The sequence below is a fragment of the Panulirus ornatus genome, chromosome 34, assembly GCF_036320965.1.
Source record: "Panulirus ornatus isolate Po-2019 chromosome 34, ASM3632096v1, whole genome shotgun sequence".
Lineage (NCBI taxonomy): Eukaryota > Metazoa > Arthropoda > Malacostraca > Decapoda > Palinuridae > Panulirus > Panulirus ornatus.
This window is the reverse complement of record NC_092257.1, coordinates 18,155,548-18,174,999: the sequence shown is the minus strand read 5'-3', so window position 1 is coordinate 18,174,999 and position 19,452 is coordinate 18,155,548. Positions and strand designations below refer to the sequence as shown.

Genomic DNA, 19,452 nt, shown 5'->3' with positions numbered 1-19,452 from the left:
ACAATGGATTTTACGTAGGTTTTTCATGGCTTTTCTGTTCAAGGACACAGTAAGTCTGAGGCTGATTTTTGAGTAGTGTTTTAAAAGCATCTTTGTATGGTGTTTGGGGAAAATGATGTAGTTGGTTTGGATTTGAAAAGCATCTATTTTGTTCCCTACAGTTGGTTGCTGTAGGATTTGTGGTTGATGGTGCTAAGGTAAGATTTTCAGGGTGTAAGGGAGGGTGTTGTTTAGAGATTGGATCACTTCTAAGGCCTCTCTTGATAGTGAATGGTTCTGTACCAGCAAGATTATTTTATGTAGTCTGCAACTTGTGGGGAAAGTCTGAATTATACTGCTTTCTAAGTCCTTGCTGTATGTGCTTCTTGCTGGCTTAGTAGGAGATGGAAATGCAAAATTATATGATATTGGGTTTAAAAATTATCTCCAGTAAAGATATGAAGCCTGGATTTATGTACTGTGTGAAAGATGACCAATCTTCTTTCCAGTAATTCAAATAATTCTTTAGGTGTCTGAATGGGTTGGGTGAGCCAGACAGTCTTACCAGAATATGTAAATGGTCACAGGATGGTTTATGAAGAATGCTCCAAGTCATCCTTGTGAGCATTGCTGGTCTTCTCAAGGTAATGTCTGGTAAGACTGGCTGCTATATGTTCCAAAGCTGAGGAGTGTATCCAAGAGGGCAAGTGGTTTGGAAGGTATGTAGGTATTGATAACGTTGTAAATGCTGTGTAGGTCTATTCTTATGGGTTGTACCACAAGGTGATGTCACTTCTGAAATCTGTTTCAAAAATGAAGTGGAGTCAGCAAATTGGATGATGTTGTGAACAAGAGTTATGAGTTCTTGTCTGCTTTGTCTTAGGGTAGTGTAACTGTACAGAGGTAGAAGGGTGAATCTGGGTAAAAGCAATGTTTCTTGGATGATGCATGTGCATGTTGAGTTCTTGGAGCAGGATGAGTATACTCCTGTGTTTGTTTTTGGTGCCAATGTCAATAACTTGTATGATGTTTAATTTGAGGTTGAGGTTCTGTGGAGAGGTGTGGTTTGTTTGTGAGAAGGGGGTTGTGTATATTGGGCTGTCGTTAGTTGGGCAACTGTGCTGAGCATAAGAGTATGAAAGGGTGCTTTCAGTGTTTCTGCCCATAATGGTTGCTACAAGTTCAGAGCTCTGAGCAGCCATTTGACCCTTTCATTGCACCTGGCCAGGTATCTGGTAGGACACAGCAAGGTGCACTGAGCCAGATTTTTGGCTCGAGACCTTTATGCCTCATTCAAATACCCAGCTGATGCATGACTCCACATCTTATCCAGTGATGTTACTGATAACCTAATAATGAAGCTGGAAAAATAATATGAATCAGTAATCCATAAGTCATCAAAGAAAATCTAACTAAATCACTATAATAGGAATCTGGATTTACCCACTAACTATAATGTTATTTTCACATTAAGGGGAAATTTTTCACATTGTTCAGATTCTTTATGAAAATAATGTTATCTTTTATCTATTCACATAAACAATGTTGTGTATATAAGGAAATACATAAATAATGCATTAGGATGTAAAAAATACATAAAATATGCAAAAAAAAAGGGTAATGATTCATATGCAGTGTGAAATATTGCCTAGTAAAATGCAATGCAGTACATAATGTGATATGTGTACTTAAGAACAAAATCACACTTACAATAATCCCACAAGTACCATAAACTTGAAGAAATAAAAAGATCTGTACCAGCACTCAAGGTACCCAATACACCCTACAACATCCTCCTACATCAATATAGAGAGGAAAGCATACTATCTTATAGAGTATTTTCTTCAATATATGATACATATTGTTTCGAAAAATATTCTTTTGTATGTTCTTTCATCTTTTCTTTGTGTGTGTGTGTGTGTGTGTGTGTGTGTGTGTGTGTGTGTGTGTGTGTGTGTGGTAACAAAATGTTCATAATATTTGTGCATTTATTTAAAGGGTTAAGGACAGGGATGACATGCAGTGCGAGTGGTACCACTGAAGCCATGTGGACCATGTAATGGAGTAACACTTTTTGATGAAGATTTAGCACTGTTAGCAGTTGTACTTTGGTGGTCCAGAGCTTGGATTAACATCACCAGCTTGTATCAGTTGTTGGAAGATGAGAGGGGCATCATCCCGCAGAGGTGAAAAATGTCTGGGTATACCTACAGTCTGATAAAGCAGACAGAGTAAGCTTGATACTGCACTCAACACAGTAGCTGGGTAAAATAAATTCCTCTAGAGCAGGAATATGATCCAAAAGTCACTCATCACATATTGGTTGAAGACAAAATAATTTTTCGCTGAGGTGCACCAGAAGGGTCTCCAGAATTGCATCATGTCCTTGGTGCCACCTCTTGAAGGCAGAACTCTGTAGCAAAGATGTATCATCATCTATGGAGGAAAGGCGAGCAATTCTGTTAAGGAACTTCTAACTTGAAGAAAGTTCATCACGTCTGTGGAGCTGATTGTGGCACTGCGTTAAAAACTGTAGTAAACCCATTCGAAGGGTCCTGGGATATATATATATACAATAATAAAAATAAGATACAAGTGGGAAGAGATTGCAAAAATTAGTGCACCTGGAAAAGAGGATTGTGAGAAGCGATAACAGGAGACTGAGTGAAGACTGACAAAAGGTGAGAGCTAATGAAGCTAAGGTAGTGCATGAGGAATGAAAGGTGTCTAGGGAAGTGTAAGGCATGTGGAAGGTGAGAGGTGGACAGCTGATAAAGAGCAGAGAGTAGTGGGATGAGTAGGTTCCTAGTAAACAAGAAAAGGGAGGTGTATAGGTATTATTTACAGGGAAGTAGTGTGTGTGTGTGTGTGTGTGTGTGTGTGTGTGTGTGTGTGTGTGTGTGTGTGTGTGTGTGTGTGTGTGTGTGGGGGGGGGGGGGGGTCCAAAGAGGGAATGAAAGGGGCTTAAACCATGAGAGATGGGGTTAGCAAGTATAAGCAAACTTTAGGGAGGATAAGAAAATGCTCTGGAAGGAGACATAGTATGAACTGAGTGAGTATATTAGTGAGAGGTGATTTAAATGCAAAGGTAAGTAATGTAGCAGTCGAGGGTATAATTGGTGCAGATGGGGTATTCAGTGTTATGAATGGAAATGAAGAGCTTGTGGAGTTGTGTACTGAAAAAAAAAATGGCGATTGGGAATATCGGGTTTAAAAAGACAGATATACACAAGTATATGTATGAGAGTAGGAGAGATGGTCAACTGGCATTATTAGATTACGTGCTAATTGACAGGCGTGTAAAAGAGAGACTTTTGGATGTAAATGTATCGAGAGAGGCAGCTGGTAAGATGTCTGATCACTATCTTGAAAGCAAGGGTGAAAATTTGTAGGGGTTTTCAAAAAAGAGTAGAAAATGTCAGGGACAAGAGAGTGGTGTGAGTAAGTGAGTTTGGAACGGAAAAATGTGTGAAGAAATACCAGGAGAGATTGAGTGTAGAATGGCAAAAGGTGAGATCAAATCAAGTGAAGGGAGTGGGTGAGAAATAGGAGGTATTCAGGGAAGCAAAGATGGCATGTGCAAGAGATGCATTTGGCATGTGAAAGGTGGAAGATGGGCAGTTCAGAAAGGGTAGTGAGTAGTGGGATGAAGAAGTAAAGTTGCTTGTGAAAGAGAACAGAAGCATTAGAGAAGTACTTACAAGGAAGGAGTGCAAATGACTAGGAGTTGCTTGAGAAAAAGTGGAAGGAGGTTAAGAAGAAGGTGCAGGAGTTAGGGTGAGAGACTATCATAAAACTTTAGGGAGAATAAAAAAATGTTTCAGAAGGAGGCAAATACTGTACGAAAGAGAAGAGAACAAATGAGGACATTGGAAAAGGGAACAAAACAGGAAGTGATAACAGGTAGTGATGGAGTGATTATCTTGAAGGATTATAGAATGTGTTTGATGAGTGGCATATACAGGGTGTTTTGATCAGGGTAGTATGGGAAGTGAAAGAGTCAGGGAGAGTGGTTTGGTTAAGAGAGAAGTGGTGGTGAAAGCCTTGCGAAAGATGAAATCTGGTAAGGTGGCAGGATTACATGGTATTGCATTTGAATTTATTAAGAGGGGTGACTGTGTTGTTGACTGGATGGTAAGGATATTCAATGTATGCATGGATAATGGTGAAGTGCCTGAGGACTGGAGGAATGCATGTATAGTGCCTTTTGTATAAAGGAAAAGGGGATAAAGGTAAGTGTTCAAACTACAGAGGCATAACTTTGTTGAATACATCTAGAAAATGATATGCAATGGTACTGACTGAGAGGGTGAAGGTGTGTACAAAGCATCAGATTGGAGAGAAACAGAAGTAGAAGAGGATGTGTGAATCAGGTATTTGCTCTGAAGAATTTGTGAGAAATTCTTAAATAAACAGATGGATTTGTATGCAGCATTCATGGATCTGGAGAAGGCATATGATAGGGCTGATAGTGATGCTTTGTGCAAGGTCTTAAGAATATATGGTGTGGGAGGTAAGCTGCTAGAAGCAGTGAGAAGTTTTTACCAAGGGTGTAAAGCATATGTACGAATAGGAAAAGATGAGTGTAAATGGTTCCCAATGAAGGCTGGTCTGTGGGTAAGAGTTCATGATGTCACCATGATTGTTTTAATTTGTTTATGGATGGGGTGGTGTGGGAGGTAAATGCAAGTCTTGGAGAGAGGGGTTAGCATCCAGTCTGCTGGGGATGAAAGGGCCTAGGAAATGAGTCAGTTGCTCTTTGTTGATGATACAGCACTGGTGGCTGATTCGAGAGGGAAACAGCAGAAGTTGGTGATTGAGTTTGGAAGAAATGGTGAAAGGAGAAATTTGAGAGTAAATGAGAATATAAGCAAGGTTATTAGGGTCAACAGGGTTGAAGGACAAGACAAGTGGAATGTAAGTCTGAGAAGAAAATTTGGAGGAAATTTATTGGTTTAGATTTCTGGGAGTGGACTTGGCAGTAAATGGATCCATGGAAGCAGAGGTGAGTAATACGGTGGGGAGGCACCAAAGATTCTGGGAGCAATGAAGAATAAGTGGAAAGAGAGATAATTATCTGGGAGGGGAAAAATCAGTATGTGACATCTTTGGGGCCTGGATGTGTAAAGGGAGCTGTGGTTTTGGTGCATTTCACTCCAATAAAATCTCTCCTCCCAAAGAACATATAAACATGCTCATAAGACAACACTTAAAAATAAACCACAAACCAACCTCACCCCTAAACATCCTGCTTTTGGTGAGCCACTGTTCTAATCTTACAATGCAGTATTCATTGTTTGTTGTTGCTACTGTGGTGATAGGGTGTTGTGATGTGACTGTGAGGTCATCTGCACATGAAAGGACCTTCATGTCATGGTTTGCTGGAAGGTGCTAGAGGTCAGGTAGGAAAAGATTGAAGAGAGTTGGAGAAAGAAGTGCTCCTTGGTGAACTCCACTTCAGATGTTAAGTGCTTTAGAAGTGAGGCCATTGTGAGTGACAGCCACAGAGGCAGGCCATGAATTTAGCCAACCACTTTTTGTCACTTGTGGAGGGTGGTGTCATGTACCTTTAGTTGGAGGAAATGTTGGGTGACTGAATCATATGCCATTCTTTTTATGTCTATTGCCAATAGTTTTGAGTGGGAAGAGGAATGAGGTTAGGTGAAGCTATTCTGGATATGTTGTGAGAGATCAGTGTGCAGTGTGGCAATGGAGTGGTTGGGTCTGAAGCCAAGCTGAGCGGGAGAGAGTGGAATGTTTTGTTTGATTCTGTTGTGGATCAGTTTTTCACAGAGTTCGGATACTAACGACAGAAAGGTTAATTGGTGGTAGGAGAAGGGGCAGTTGTGAGCTTTGGAGAGTTTTACGTAGAATAATGTTGGCAAGTTTTCAGATGTTAGGAATTTTGTTGTGTGGCCAGAGGTCATTAAGGATTATGTTGTGTAGCCAGTAGTTGTTATGTCAAAACTTGGACTGCAACTGGGGAAACATGATTTATGTGCAAGCTTGATATGTTGCCAGGACCTGTTACAAGAGAGTTCCTTAAGGTTGTAATAGCATTATTCACATCAGTGTAAGTGGAGCATGGGTGGGCAGATGTTTCAGGATGGATTTTGTGTAAGCTTTTCATGACTTTTCTGTTTATACGAGAGGATGGTTTATGGCTGATTTTTGAGTAGTGTCTCATAAGTACATTTGTATGTTCTTTGGGAGAAAGGATGTGAACAGAATGGGTCAGAAGTACAACATAGGTAGGGCTAGATTGGTGCAGCTAGGGGAACCACGGAATGGTCTGTGGGGCCTGTAGGCAGCTCTGGTTATGGCACATTATACATGACAGCTACAGAGTGGATGTGAGTGAATGGGGCTATGTCTTCATCTGTTGCTGTCACTACCACACTAGCACAAGATATGGTGAACATGAAAATTAAAATGTAACTAAGTAATCTAAAACACTGACCAAAGTACACATACAGTACACCATTCACTTAATGAACTAAACAATAAAAATAATAGAGATAAAGAAAAGAATACTGATTCTTGGGATGGCAAAAGCGAAAATGGTAGCTGAAAATCACATTATTGTGTGATCATGAAGAATTCTAAGCTGCTGATCAGCCAAAAGTGAGGGAGCCAATGACATTTTTGAGGCAGTCTCTAATCGGCTGAGGCAAGCTGCTACCACCACCATGGTTGAGTGGTTAGTGAAGGGTGGGAAAGGCCCAACATTGTGTGAATGGGAATACTGAGGGCTGATAGGTTCAACCCTATTTCTGCAACAGATATGCTAAAGAATCACTCATACTCTTGGGACAGACCAGAGAGAAGACAATGACTCAGCAACCACATGGGTAACGACATACTTAAGACCAAAACTAGAATATGCTTCTCAAGTCTGGTCACTTCATCTACAGAGGAACAGAAATAATACAAAAGGTCCAGAGAAGATCAACAAAGATGATATGAGAATTAAGAGATGTGAGTTACTGGGAAAGGCAAGGGGCCTTAAATTTGTGGACCTTGGAAAAGAGAATCTTCAATTTTTTAACATACTGGAGACAAAAATGACAGTTTTTGAGAGGTGTAGGGACTACACAATATAAGGAAATAACATGAAATTATGCAAGTTATTTGTTATGGGAGAAGTGAAAAAGTACTTATATAGTATAGCTTATATAAGCGGTGGATGTATGAAATAAAATTACTTAAAATAGTTAATGCAGCCAGCATACAGAAATGTAAAAAGTATGATACAGAATGTTGACGAAATGGAGCCCCATGAGTTTGAAACTCCCTCCCAGTGCACTACAAATACTTCATGACAAGAAGGTAATTACAGGAGCAGTCAAATACAATTAAAAAAAAAAAAAACACTTTGAACATTCTAGAACCCTTTAGCTTTATCTTTTTACTCAAAAAATAAGAAATTTGGGAACTTAATTATAAAGATTCTTAGAAATTTTGAAATTTCATTAGAATGAGGGAGTTCTTGAATTTTAAAAATCCTGATTTTTGTGCTCACATTGTATTTACCCCATACCTGGTAACCTTTGTGGATATGCAAATATTGGTGCACTGAAATAATCAACAGCAAAGACCCATGAAAATCCTTGAAAAAAGATTGTTTCATGGAGCCTCCACTTGCCTCAATTCATGGCGTCCTTTTCACCTTATCATTACATAAATACGTTATGCTAAAAAACACTTGCTGTTCATGCAGCAGTGAGCTCTCATGAGTCAGTTCTATTGCTAGCCAGGTAAGGATGGCTCAGGATTTGCTGATGCATCTGTAGGTGAACTTCACAGCATGGTTAGAATAAGCTTAGTATTTCAACAGATGCAGTGAGATCACCACAACTGGAATATGTGGAAGGTTTTGCCTGTGATGCAGCATCCAAAAAAAGTCCAAGACAAATGCCTTAAGCATCAGTATATGTACTGCATGCAGTCAGGTTCCAATAACGGTACTAAAATTAGTGAGCAATTCTCCTAAAGGAGGGGTTCCCAACCTGTTGCTTGCAAGTACTGCTGTGCTCTTGGACAGTCAGATTGTGCTCTTTTTAGATAATTTTTGAAAAAGAGAAGCAGTTGTTATTAAACCATTTCATAGATTTTCCTTTTGTTTTACAAGTATCTATCAAAATGAACTTAATACATTAGTTCTGTTTACTTTTCAAATGCAATGATATCTACTTATAACAACTTTACTTTTTTGTTTGTTTGTGGTCGTAAAATGTGCAAGCATAGTGTTCACTTAATATCCTAAAAAATAATTTAGCACTTGTCACTTTGAAAATGCTGGGAACTCCAGATCTAATGTCTCATCTGTTGACAACACACTCAATCATACTAGAAAACAAATAAATTCACTTTCCTCCTGACTCTTAAGTAGGACACTTCACTTAACTAATCATCAGTGTATCATCCACATTACACAGTGATAATATCAATAATTCAAGAGAACCCATGTTAACAATTTGGACAGAAAGAGAAAAGAGGGATGGACAAAAAAATGAATGAAGATCAAATATCTTAATTCACTTACTGTAGGCAGCATTACACCCATATTATTCAAAGGAATATTTGATTCAGGGTTTCCCATTTGATTGAAGTGACTAATGGAGGTTCCTCCTCCACCCTCTCCTACGAGACTTCCACCACGTCCTCCAGTAGGGGATACAAAACTTCCACGACCTCTAGTCCCAGCACCTACCAATGGAACTACACTAACATTCCATGGGGTTACCATTTGGTTGCTGGAGCTCAGGCCACCATGCCTATAAATCAATATCAACATTCACTGTTATTAGAATGTGCCCATGATACAATCTTAGCAATAAGGGTTAATGTAAATCTTTTAACACTTAAAAACACTCCGTGCCAAGAGTTTAACTACTCTTGACATACTACTTTAATGAAATACAGAATATAAAGTTAATATTAAATATCTTCATGTCCAGGAACTGAAATCCTCTATGGAGGAGATTTCAATGTACACAAAAAGGATTGGTTAGGCTCTACCTGGGATGATCCCAGAGGAGCCAAAGACTTTTCTCCTTCCTTCCTTAATAATGTGGAACAGATAATCAAATATCTAGTACGAGTTCTCAATTGTCATGACCACATTTCCAACAAAACCAATCTCTTTTTTACTTCTGAACTTTCCCCACTACAGTTGCCATCTCTGCCCCCTTTAAGTACTCTGATCACAATCTTATTTCTATCTCTTCTACCTCAGCATGCCCACCCACAAAATGCCAATTCATCAACTTTGGGAGATCTCAGCAGTCATCCCTGTGTAGCTTCCCATGTAGTTTCTTTAAAACTTTCCCTGAGATGTCTCATGTGTGTGGAATACACAGCAGATGTTATCTTGGCTGGGACAGAGTTATACATCCAATTTTCCACCACAACGTCCTCCGCCTATGTCATGGTTTGACTGCTCCTCCTATGAAGCCTATCAAATCTGGGACACAGTGTTCTAGGCCATGAAACTCTTCCCTCCCCCCTGAAACTGACTGCTCTCATTAGTGCTCAGAATCACTGCAAAACTGTTTTTTGTAGAGGTAAGCTTACCTTTAAAAAGGAAAGGATGCTAATCGGACAATTACCTCTGCTGAAAAATCATTCTGGTTCTAAACCAAAAACACCTCCATTAACCTCTGCATTTAAACATTTCCTTCTCTCTTCTGACATAAATTTATAGCTAACTCTCCAACTGATAAAGCAACTCTTTTTGGTTCTTTATTTTCTTCTCATTCAACTTTGGATCATTCTGCTTCTAATCCTCTGCCTCCAATTCCTCCCAATGAACCTGTGCCATCTCTTATATTCTTCTATCACAACCTTTTTCAAGTGCTCTCCCAGCTCCAGGTGGACATGGCATATGGCCCAAGTGGCACTCCTCCTCAAGTCCCAACAGAGTTTGCTCCTGGGATAGTTCCAATCCTTGCTTGGCTATTTTGCCTTTGTCCAAGAATTCACTTTTCCTTCCACTTAGAAGCAAGCTCTAATCACGTTATCACCCAATTGCTCTCACTTCTACTATTTCTAATGTTTTCAAAACTCTTCTTTCCTCTCACTTCCTTAAACACTTAAAATCCTTTCCCCTTCTTTCTCATTATCAGTACAGATTTTGCTCTGCCAAATCCAAAGGGGCTCTTCACTCTGCTCCTCCTCTATCAGAAATTTTGAAAAAAAAAAATTTGTAGCCATTAACACTTCTAGATATTTTTCTGCTTATCTCTGTTCCATGTACAGCTTCCTCTCTGGCCATTCCACTGTAGCAGTTAATGATGAAGCAATTTCCCCCTCCTATCCCAGCAGCGTTCTTCAGAGCTTTGTCCTTTCCTCTCTCATCACTTCTAACCATATTCGCTCTTCCATTGAATATCCCAATTTGCATACTTCAAATAATTTTCCCTCCCTACCTCCTTCTAATCTGCCCACCTCCCATGCTTCTCATGCCACAAGCATCTTTTGCATATGCCATCACTGCTTCCCTAAACACATCCCATTCCTCCCCCATTCCCCTTTCATCATTTGCTCTCACCTTTTTCCATTCTGCACTCAGTCTCTCCTGGTACTTCTTCACATAAGTCTCCTTCCCAAGCTCACTTACTCTCACCACTTTCTTCATCCCAACATTCTCTCTTTTTTCTGAAAACCTCTACATATCTTCACCTTCGCCTCCACAAGATAATAATCAGCACATTAACATACAAAAGTATCTCTTTTATGCGCCTATCAATTAACATGTAATCCAATAACGCTCTCTGGCCATCTCTCCTACTTACATACGTATACTTATGTATATCTCTCTTTTTAAACCAGGTATTCCCAATCACCAGTCCTTTTTCAGCACATAAATCTACAAGCTCTTCACCATTTCCAACACTGAACACCCCATGTACACCAATTATTCCCTTAACTGCAACATTACTCACCTTTGCATTCAAATCACCCATCACTATAACCCAGTCTCATGCATCAAAACTACTAACACACTCACTCAGCTGCTCCCAAAACACTTGCCTCTCATGATCTTTCTTCTCATGCACAGGTGCATAGGCACCTATAATCATCCATCTCTCTCCATCCACTTTTAGTTTTACCCATATCAATCTAGAGTTTACTTTCTTACACTCTATAACATACTCCCACCACTCCTGCTTCAGGAGTAGTGCTACTCCTTCCCTTGCTGTTGTCCATCTCACCAACCCCTAACTTTACTCTTAAAACATTTCCAAACCACTCTTCCCCTTTACCCTTGAGATTCGTTTCACTCAGACCCAAAACATCCAGGTTCCTTTCCTCAAAGATACTACCTATCTCTCCTTTTTTCTCATCTTGGTTACATCCATACACATTCAGACATCCCAATCTGAGCCTTCGAGGAGGATGAGCACTCCCCATATAAGACAAGGGAACAAATGGGAACTTCAGTGAAGGGGCTAATGGAGAGGTGATAACAAGTAGTGGTGATGTGAGAAGGAGATGGAGTGAATATTTTGAAGGTTTGTCGAATGTGTTTGATGAGAGAGTGGCAGATATAGGGTGTTTTCGTCGAGGTGGTGTGCAAAGTGAGAGGGTTAGGGAAAATGATTTGGTAAACAGAGAAGAGGTAGTAAAAGCTTTGCGGAAGATGAAAGCCGGCAAGGCAGTGGGTTTGGATGGTATTGCAGTGGAATTTATTAAAAAAGGGGGTGACTGTATTGTTGACTGATTGGTAAGGTTATTTAATGTATGTATGACTCATGGTGAGGTGCCTGAGGATTGGCGGAATGCTTGCATAGTGCCACTGTACAAAGGCAAAGGGGATAAAGATGAGTGCTCAAATTACAGAGGTATAAGTCTGTTGAGTATTCCTGGGAAATTATATGGGAGGGCATTGATTCAGAGGATAAAGGCATGTACAGAACATCAGACTGGGGAAGAGCAGTGTGGTTTCAGAAGTGACAGAGGATGTGTGGATCAGGTGTTTGCTTTGAAGAATGTATGTGAGAAATACTTAGAAAAGCAAATGGATTTGCATGTAGCATTTATGGATCTGGAGAAGGCATATGATAAGAGTTGATAGAGATGCTCTGTGGAAGGTATTAAGAATATATGGTGTGGGAGGCAAGTCGTTAGAAGCAGTGAAAAGTTTTCATCAAGGATGTAAGGAATGTGTACGAGTAAGAAGAGAGGAAAGTGATTGGTTCTCAGTGAATGTTGGTTTGCAGCAGGGGTGCGTGATGTCTCCATGGTTGTTTAATTTGCTTATGGATGGGGTTGTTAGGGAGATGGATGCAAGAGTTTTGGAAAGAGGGGCAAGTATGCAGTCTGTTATGGATGAGAGAGCTTGGGAAGTGAGTCAGTTGTTGTTCACTGATGACACAGCGCTGGTGGCTGATTCGGGTGAGAAACTGCAGAAAGATGAAAGCTGAAAGTAAATGTAAATAAGAGCAAGGTTATTAGGTACAGTAGGGTTGAGGGACAAGTCAACTGGGAGGTAAGTTTAAATGGAGAAAAACTGGAGGGAGTGAAGTGTTTTAGATATCTGGGAGTGGATTTGGCAGCGGATGGAACCATGGAAGCGGAAGTGAATCACAGGGTGGGGGAGGGGGCGAAAGTTCTGAGAGTGTTGAAAAATGTGTGGAAGTCAAGAACGTTATCTAGGAGAGCAAAAATGGGTATGTTTGAAGGAATAGTGGTTCCAACAATATTATATGGCTGCAAGGTGTGGGCTATAGATAGAGTTGTGCAGAGCAAGGTGAATGTGCTGGAAATGAAATGTTTGAGGACAATATGTGGTGTGAGGTGGTTTGATCGAGTAAGTAATGTAAGGGTATGAGAGATGTGTGGTAATAAAAAGAGTGTGGTTGAGAGAGCAGAAGAGGGTGTTTTGAAATGGTTTGGTCACATGGAGAGAATGAGTGAGGAAAGATTAACCAAGAGGATATGTGTGTCAGAGGTGGAGGGAACATGAAGTGTGAGACCAAATTGGAGGTGGAAAGATAGAGTGAAAAAGATTCTGATTGATTGGGGCCTGAACATGCAGGAGGGTGAAAGGTGTGCAAGGAATAGAGTGAATTGGAATGATGTGGTATACCGGGGTCGACGTGCTGTCAATGGATTGAACCAGGGCATGTGAAGCATCTCGGGTAAACCATGGAAAGTTTTGTGGGGCCTGGATGTGGAAAGGGAGCTGTGGTTTCGGTGCATTATACATGACAGCTAGAGACTGAGTGTCTTTTCCTAGCGCTACCTCGTGCACATGTGTGGGGAGGGGGTTGTCATTTCATGTGTGGCAGGGTGGCGACGGAAATGAATAAGGGCATACAGTATGAATTATGTACATGTGTATATATGTTCTTCTCTGAACCTTCTATATAAGGTTTTTTGTGAATCATGTACATGTGTATATATGGATATGTGTATATATGTATGTATACGTTGAGACGTATAGATATGTATATGTGCGTGTGTGGACGTGTATGTATATACATGTGTTTGTGGGTGGGTTGGGCCATTCTTTCGTCTGTTTCCATGCGCTACCTCGCTAATGCGGGAGACAGCGACAAAGTATAATAATAATAATATGATAACAACAATAATAATAATAATAATAATAATAATAATAATAATAATACACATATATATATATATATTTATATTTATTTTATTTATTTTGCTTTGTCACTGTCTCCCACGTTTGCGAGGTAGCGCAAGGAAACAGACGAAAGAAATGGCCCAACCCACCCCCATACACATGTATATACACACACGTCCACACACGCAAATATACATACCTATGCATCTCAATGTACACATATATATACACACACAGACACATACATATATAACCATGCACAAAATTCACACTGTCTGCCTTTATTCATTTCCATCGCCACCTCGCCACACATGGAATATCATCCCCCTCCCTCCTCATGTGTGCGGGGTAGTGCTAGGAAAAGACAACAAAGGCCTCATTCGTTCACACTCAGTCTCCAGCTGTCATGCAATAATGCCCGAAACCACAGCTCCCCTTCCACATCCAGGCCCCACACAGCTTTCCATGGTTTACCCCAGACACTTCACATGCCCTGATTCAATCCACTGACAGCACGTCGACCCCTGGTATACCACATCGATCCAATTCACTCTATTCCTTGCCCGCCTTTCACCCTCCTGCATGTTCAGGCCCCGATCACACAAAATCTTTTTCACTCCATCTTTCCACCTCCAATTTGGTCTCCCACTTCGCCTCGTTCCCTCCACCTCTGACACATATATCCTCTTGGTCAATCTTTCCTCACTCATTCTCTCCATGTGCCCAAACCATTTCAAAACACCCTCTTCTGCTCTCTCAACCACGCTCTTTTTATTTCCACACATCTCTCTTACCCTGACATTACCTACTCGATCAAACCACCTCACACCACACATTGTCCTCAAACATCTCATTTCCAGCACATCCATCCTCCTGCACACAACTCTATCCATAGCCCATGCCTCGCAACCATACAACATTGTTGGAACCACTATTCCTTCAAACATACCCATTTTTGCTTCCCAAGATAATGTTCTCGACTTCCACACATTCTTCAAGGCTCCCAGGATTTTCGCCCCCTCCCCCACCCTATGATTCACTTCCGCTTCCATGGTACCATCTGCTGCCAGATCCACTCCCAGATATCTAAAACACTTCACTTCCTCCAGTTTTTCTCCATTCAAACTTACCTCCCAATTGACTTGACCCTCAACCCTACTGTACCTAATAACCTTGCTCTTATTCACATTTACTCTTAACTTTCTTCTTTCACATACTTTACCAAACTCAGTCATCAGCTTCTGCAGTTTCTCACATGAATCAGCCACCAGCGCTGTATCATCAGCGAACAACAACTGACTCACTTCCCAAGCTCTCTCATCCACAACAGACTGCATACTTGCCCCTCTTTCCAAAACTGTTGCATTCACCTCCCTAACAACCCCATCCACAAACAAATTAAACAACCATGGAGATATCACACACCCCTGCTGCAAACCTACATTCAGCGAAAACACAGCTCCCTTTCCACATCCAGGCCACACAAAACTTTCCATGGTTTACCCCAGACACTTCACATGCCCTGGTTCAATCCATTGACAGCACGTCGATCCCAGTATACCAAATCTTTCCAATTCACTCTATTCCTTGCGCGCCTTTCACCCTCCTGTATGTTCAGGCCCCAATCGCTCAAAATCTTTTTCACTCCATCTTTCCACCTCCAATTTGGTCTCCCACTTCTCCTTGTTCCCTCCACCTCTGACACATATATCCTCTTTGGCAATCTTTCCTCACTCATTCTCTCCATGTGACCAAACCATTTCCATGCACCCTCTTCTGCTCTCTCAACCACACTCTTTTTATCACCACACATCTCTCTTACCCTTTCCTTACTTATTCAACCAAACCACCTCACACTACATATTGTCCTCAAGCATTTAATTTCCAACACATCCATCCTCCTCCCTATCTATAGCCTATGCCTCACAATCTTCACAATCATATAACATTGTTAGAACCACTATTCCTTCAAACATACCCATTTTTGCTCTCCAAGATAACATTCTCGCCTTCCACACATTCTTCAATGCTCCCAGAACCTTTGCCCCGTCCCCCATCCTGTGACTCACTTCCACTTCCATGGTTCCATCTGCTGCCAAATCCACTCCCAGATATCTAAAACACTTTACTTCCTCCAGTTTTTCTCCATTCAAACTTAACTCCCAACTGACTTGTCCCTCAACCCAACTGAACCTAATAACCTTGCTCTTATTCACGTTTACTCTCAGCTTTCTTCCTTCACACACTTTACCAAACTCATTCACCAGTTTCTGCAGTTTCTCACCCGAATTAGCCACCAGCACTGTAGCATCAGCGAACAACAACTGACTCACTTCCCAACCCCTCTCATCTACAACAGACTGCATACTTGTCCCTCTTTCCAAAACTCTTGCATTCACCTACCTAACAACCCCATTCACAAACAAATTAAACAACCATGGAGGCATCACGCATCCTTGTCACAAACCAACATTCACTGAGAACCAATCACTGTCCTCTCTTCCTACTCGTACACATGCCTTACATCCTCGATAAAAACTTTTCACTGCTTCTAGCAACTTACCTCCCACACCATATACTCTTAATACCTTCCACAGAGCATCTCTATCAAATTTATCACATGCCTTCTCCAGATCCATAAATGCTACATACAAATCCATCTGTTTTTCTAAGTCTTTCTCACATGCATTCTCCAAAGCAAACACCTGATCCACACACCCTCTACCACTTCTGAAACCACGCTCCTCCTGGCATTTTTTCTGATTCATTTTCTCGCATACCAAAACTTTTACCCCACCATCCTTCCTTACACCATACCTCAACTTCTCCCTGATCCTCATCCCAGCAAGAACCATGAAGTTGTCAGTCTCCAAAGAACCCTCTCACAGCTCTAGCAGGAAATAGATAATGGAAAGGGTAACAGAAGAAAAGAAGTGCATAACAGTGTTGATGTTATATAATGTTCCATAAAATTTCAAAAAGGATTGGCCTTCCTAATAAAAGATAACTTTACGCTTCAGGGTATATTTGTAGATGGCCCATTCAGACAGAGCATAACTGGAAGGGTAATGACTGAGAATGAACAGAAAATGACAGCAATGAAGGAACAATCAGGACAGTACATGAAGCAGTATAACATGCACTTCTCAGATATGGTAAAATACTCATAATATGGGATTTCAATTATAGAAAGACAGACTGGGGAAATATGGTTTCTTATGGTGACAGAGTCATGGAGACATGAGTTCTTAAGAGTATATAGAGGAAAATTTCCTTTGCCAGCATGCATACGAACACATAAGGATGAGAGGGACTGATACACTACCATCACTGGATCTTATTTTCACATGGATATAGATAACATCATATATGATATTCCAATAAATAAAAGAGATCATGTAAAGCTTAAGTTTGATTGTGTAGTATATGAGGATATTAAGAGAGCAGAAATGAGACCAGACTCATGGAAGCCACAAAGAGCTTAACAATTTCTAAGGTAACATAAATTGGGATATGGAAATCAGTAGCCAAGAACCAGAGCACTGTGGTGGAGGGTCCTGTGAAATTTAATGTAAGCTGGGTGCCACTATCCCCAGATACAAAGGGAAAATTGAGAGAGGGAGGAGTGGTTCAATAAAAGATGTCAACATTCAAAGAAGCTTTGCAATGAGTTGTAAGGAAGATATGTATGGCACTACAACTAGTCAGCATTTATGTGGTATAAGACAGCAAGAAATGAGCATAGCAAGAGAAATAAGGAAGAAACAAGAAACTCTGAAAAGAAATTGTGGGCAAGGCAAGGGATAATCCAAACTTTTCCAAAAATTCACCAGACAAAGTGCCTGTTAAAGAGCACCTAATCAGACAAAGGGATTCACTGGGGGGAAGGCTTAAAGACAATAATGTAAAGACATGCAAGAATGTATACGACAAGTTCAAAAGTGTGTTGACAGCATAAGGAACTCTAGCCTCAACACCACTGAAATGAATTGTGAAGGTCATAGAAAGCATTAAAATATCTACAGAGGATTTGAATAAAAGACTACAAGGTATTGACCCTAATAAGGCTAATGGTCTTAGTAAATTTCTTCATATATTCTAAATATGTGTGCAGACACGCTCGACAAAGCATTTAAATGTTATTTATGACACTGGAAAAAAGTAGTGTGCCAAGGGCATGGAATGTAAGGCAAACCACATACATATCAAGAAGAAAGGAGAATGGAAGATGCTGAACTACAGACCTGTCTCCCTGATAAGAGTGGTTTGTAAGGTAATGGAAAAGGGAATCAGAGAGTATAAATGACGATTTCCAACAAAGGAAAAACTATCTAAGAAAGCAAAGGAAAAACTATCTAAGAAAGAGAAAAACTGGGCTCAGGGAAAGGTCATGCAAAACAAACCTCTTGGATTTTTATGAGCACAAGCTCAGTATTGGACAAAAAGAGAAGTCTGGATGGATTGTATCTAAATGGCTAAATCGGACTCTTCCACATGGGAAGGTGATCAAGAAGCTGGGTCAGTAAGCAGGAGAAGGGGGATGACTTTTTCAATGGATTTAAGATTATCTAAGAGGAAGGGGAACAAGGGAAGCTTGTCAGAAAAAAACTTCTCAAAATGGATTAGGGTCACAAGTGATGTGCCACATGGTTCTGTTCTGGGATCATTACCCTTCTATATCTATGACTTGTCAGAAGGTATGCACTTCATCTGACTTCCCAGAAGGTATGGACTCCAACTTAACTTGCCAGAAGGTGTGGACTCCAACCTGAATATGCTTGCATATAGTGTAAGTCATGAGGATAGTGAAGAGCATGGAAGATTGCATTACCTTACAAGGGAACCTTGACAGACTTAAAAGTTGGTCTGCTTTATCTATGATGAAGTTCAACCCAGTAAATGTGAAGTAATGAGGATGGGTTGATATGATTATCATCTAGTAAGAACTCAGCTGCAGGAATCGGTGTGTACGAAAGACCTGGGAGTCAACACTGTCATTTTCCTGTTGCCAGAGTCCCACCTTAAATAGATAAAGATAACATGTGTCTGCCAGCAAATGCTCATATTATATTTTTTTTTCTTTTTAACATTAGAGGCTCTAGTCATGGACAAAAAACCACATTAAGGCCAGGCTATAAATGAATGATAAAGGTCAGTGATAAGGAAAAAGATGAAACAAGGGAAAAGATTTATGAACTTTGAAGGAAGTGAAAAACCTGTCCTTTAAAATGGACCAGTTCACAGTTATTAAGAAAGACACGATAGGGTAGAGAGTTCCAGAGCTTTGAAGTGTAGGAAAAGAAAGAGTTATCAAAACTGCCCACCCTTGAGTTGCCAATGGCAACACAGCAATCATGTGATGCATGGTCTAGCCAGTGGTGGAGGGACACAAGCAGTGAGCTCTCAGGGCCAAAAACAGGGATAAGGAAATATTCACCAAGCTGTTCACTTCTTAAAAGCCAAAACTAGATAATGCTTCTCAAGTTTGGCTGCCACATATAAAGCACAAAAGACTTAATACAGAAGGTTCAGAGAAGAACAACAAAGATGATACTGGAATTAAGAGGGCTTGATTTACAAAGAAAAGCTAGAGGCCTTAAAACTGGCCACCATTGAGGAGAGAAGAATGAGAGCTGACCTGATCAAAACCTTTATATCAAGACAGATTTATTACAGACAGAGCAGTTCTTTGAAAGATGAAGGAATAGAGCAACCTACGGACATAATATGAAAGTAAACAAGAAACTTATGAAAAATTCTAAGTACTTTTATAGTAAAAAAGTGATGGATGAATAAAACAAAATCAATGAAGACATAGTAAATCCACACAGCATACATCAATCTAAAAAGCTGTATGACTGTAGAAAATAATCATGAGA

The 19,452-nt window shown here is 40.4% G+C and overlaps 1 protein-coding gene across 5 annotated transcripts in view; it reads right to left on the bottom strand.

The window, feature by feature from the left end:
- The window catches only part of LOC139759964 (uncharacterized), a 117,168-nt gene that overhangs the window by 59,895 nt on the left and 37,821 nt on the right, over positions 1-19,452 (bottom strand). For 4 of the 5 annotated variants that reach the window (XM_071682669.1, XM_071682671.1, XM_071682670.1 and 1 more), the window contains one exon: positions 8,525-8,756. The exons of the other annotated variant lie outside the window; for it this stretch is intronic. In XM_071682669.1, the coding sequence (XP_071538770.1) occupies positions 8,525-8,756 (232 nt within the window). The remainder of the gene's footprint in view (positions 1-8,524; positions 8,757-19,452) is intronic. 5 annotated transcript variants of the gene reach the window in all.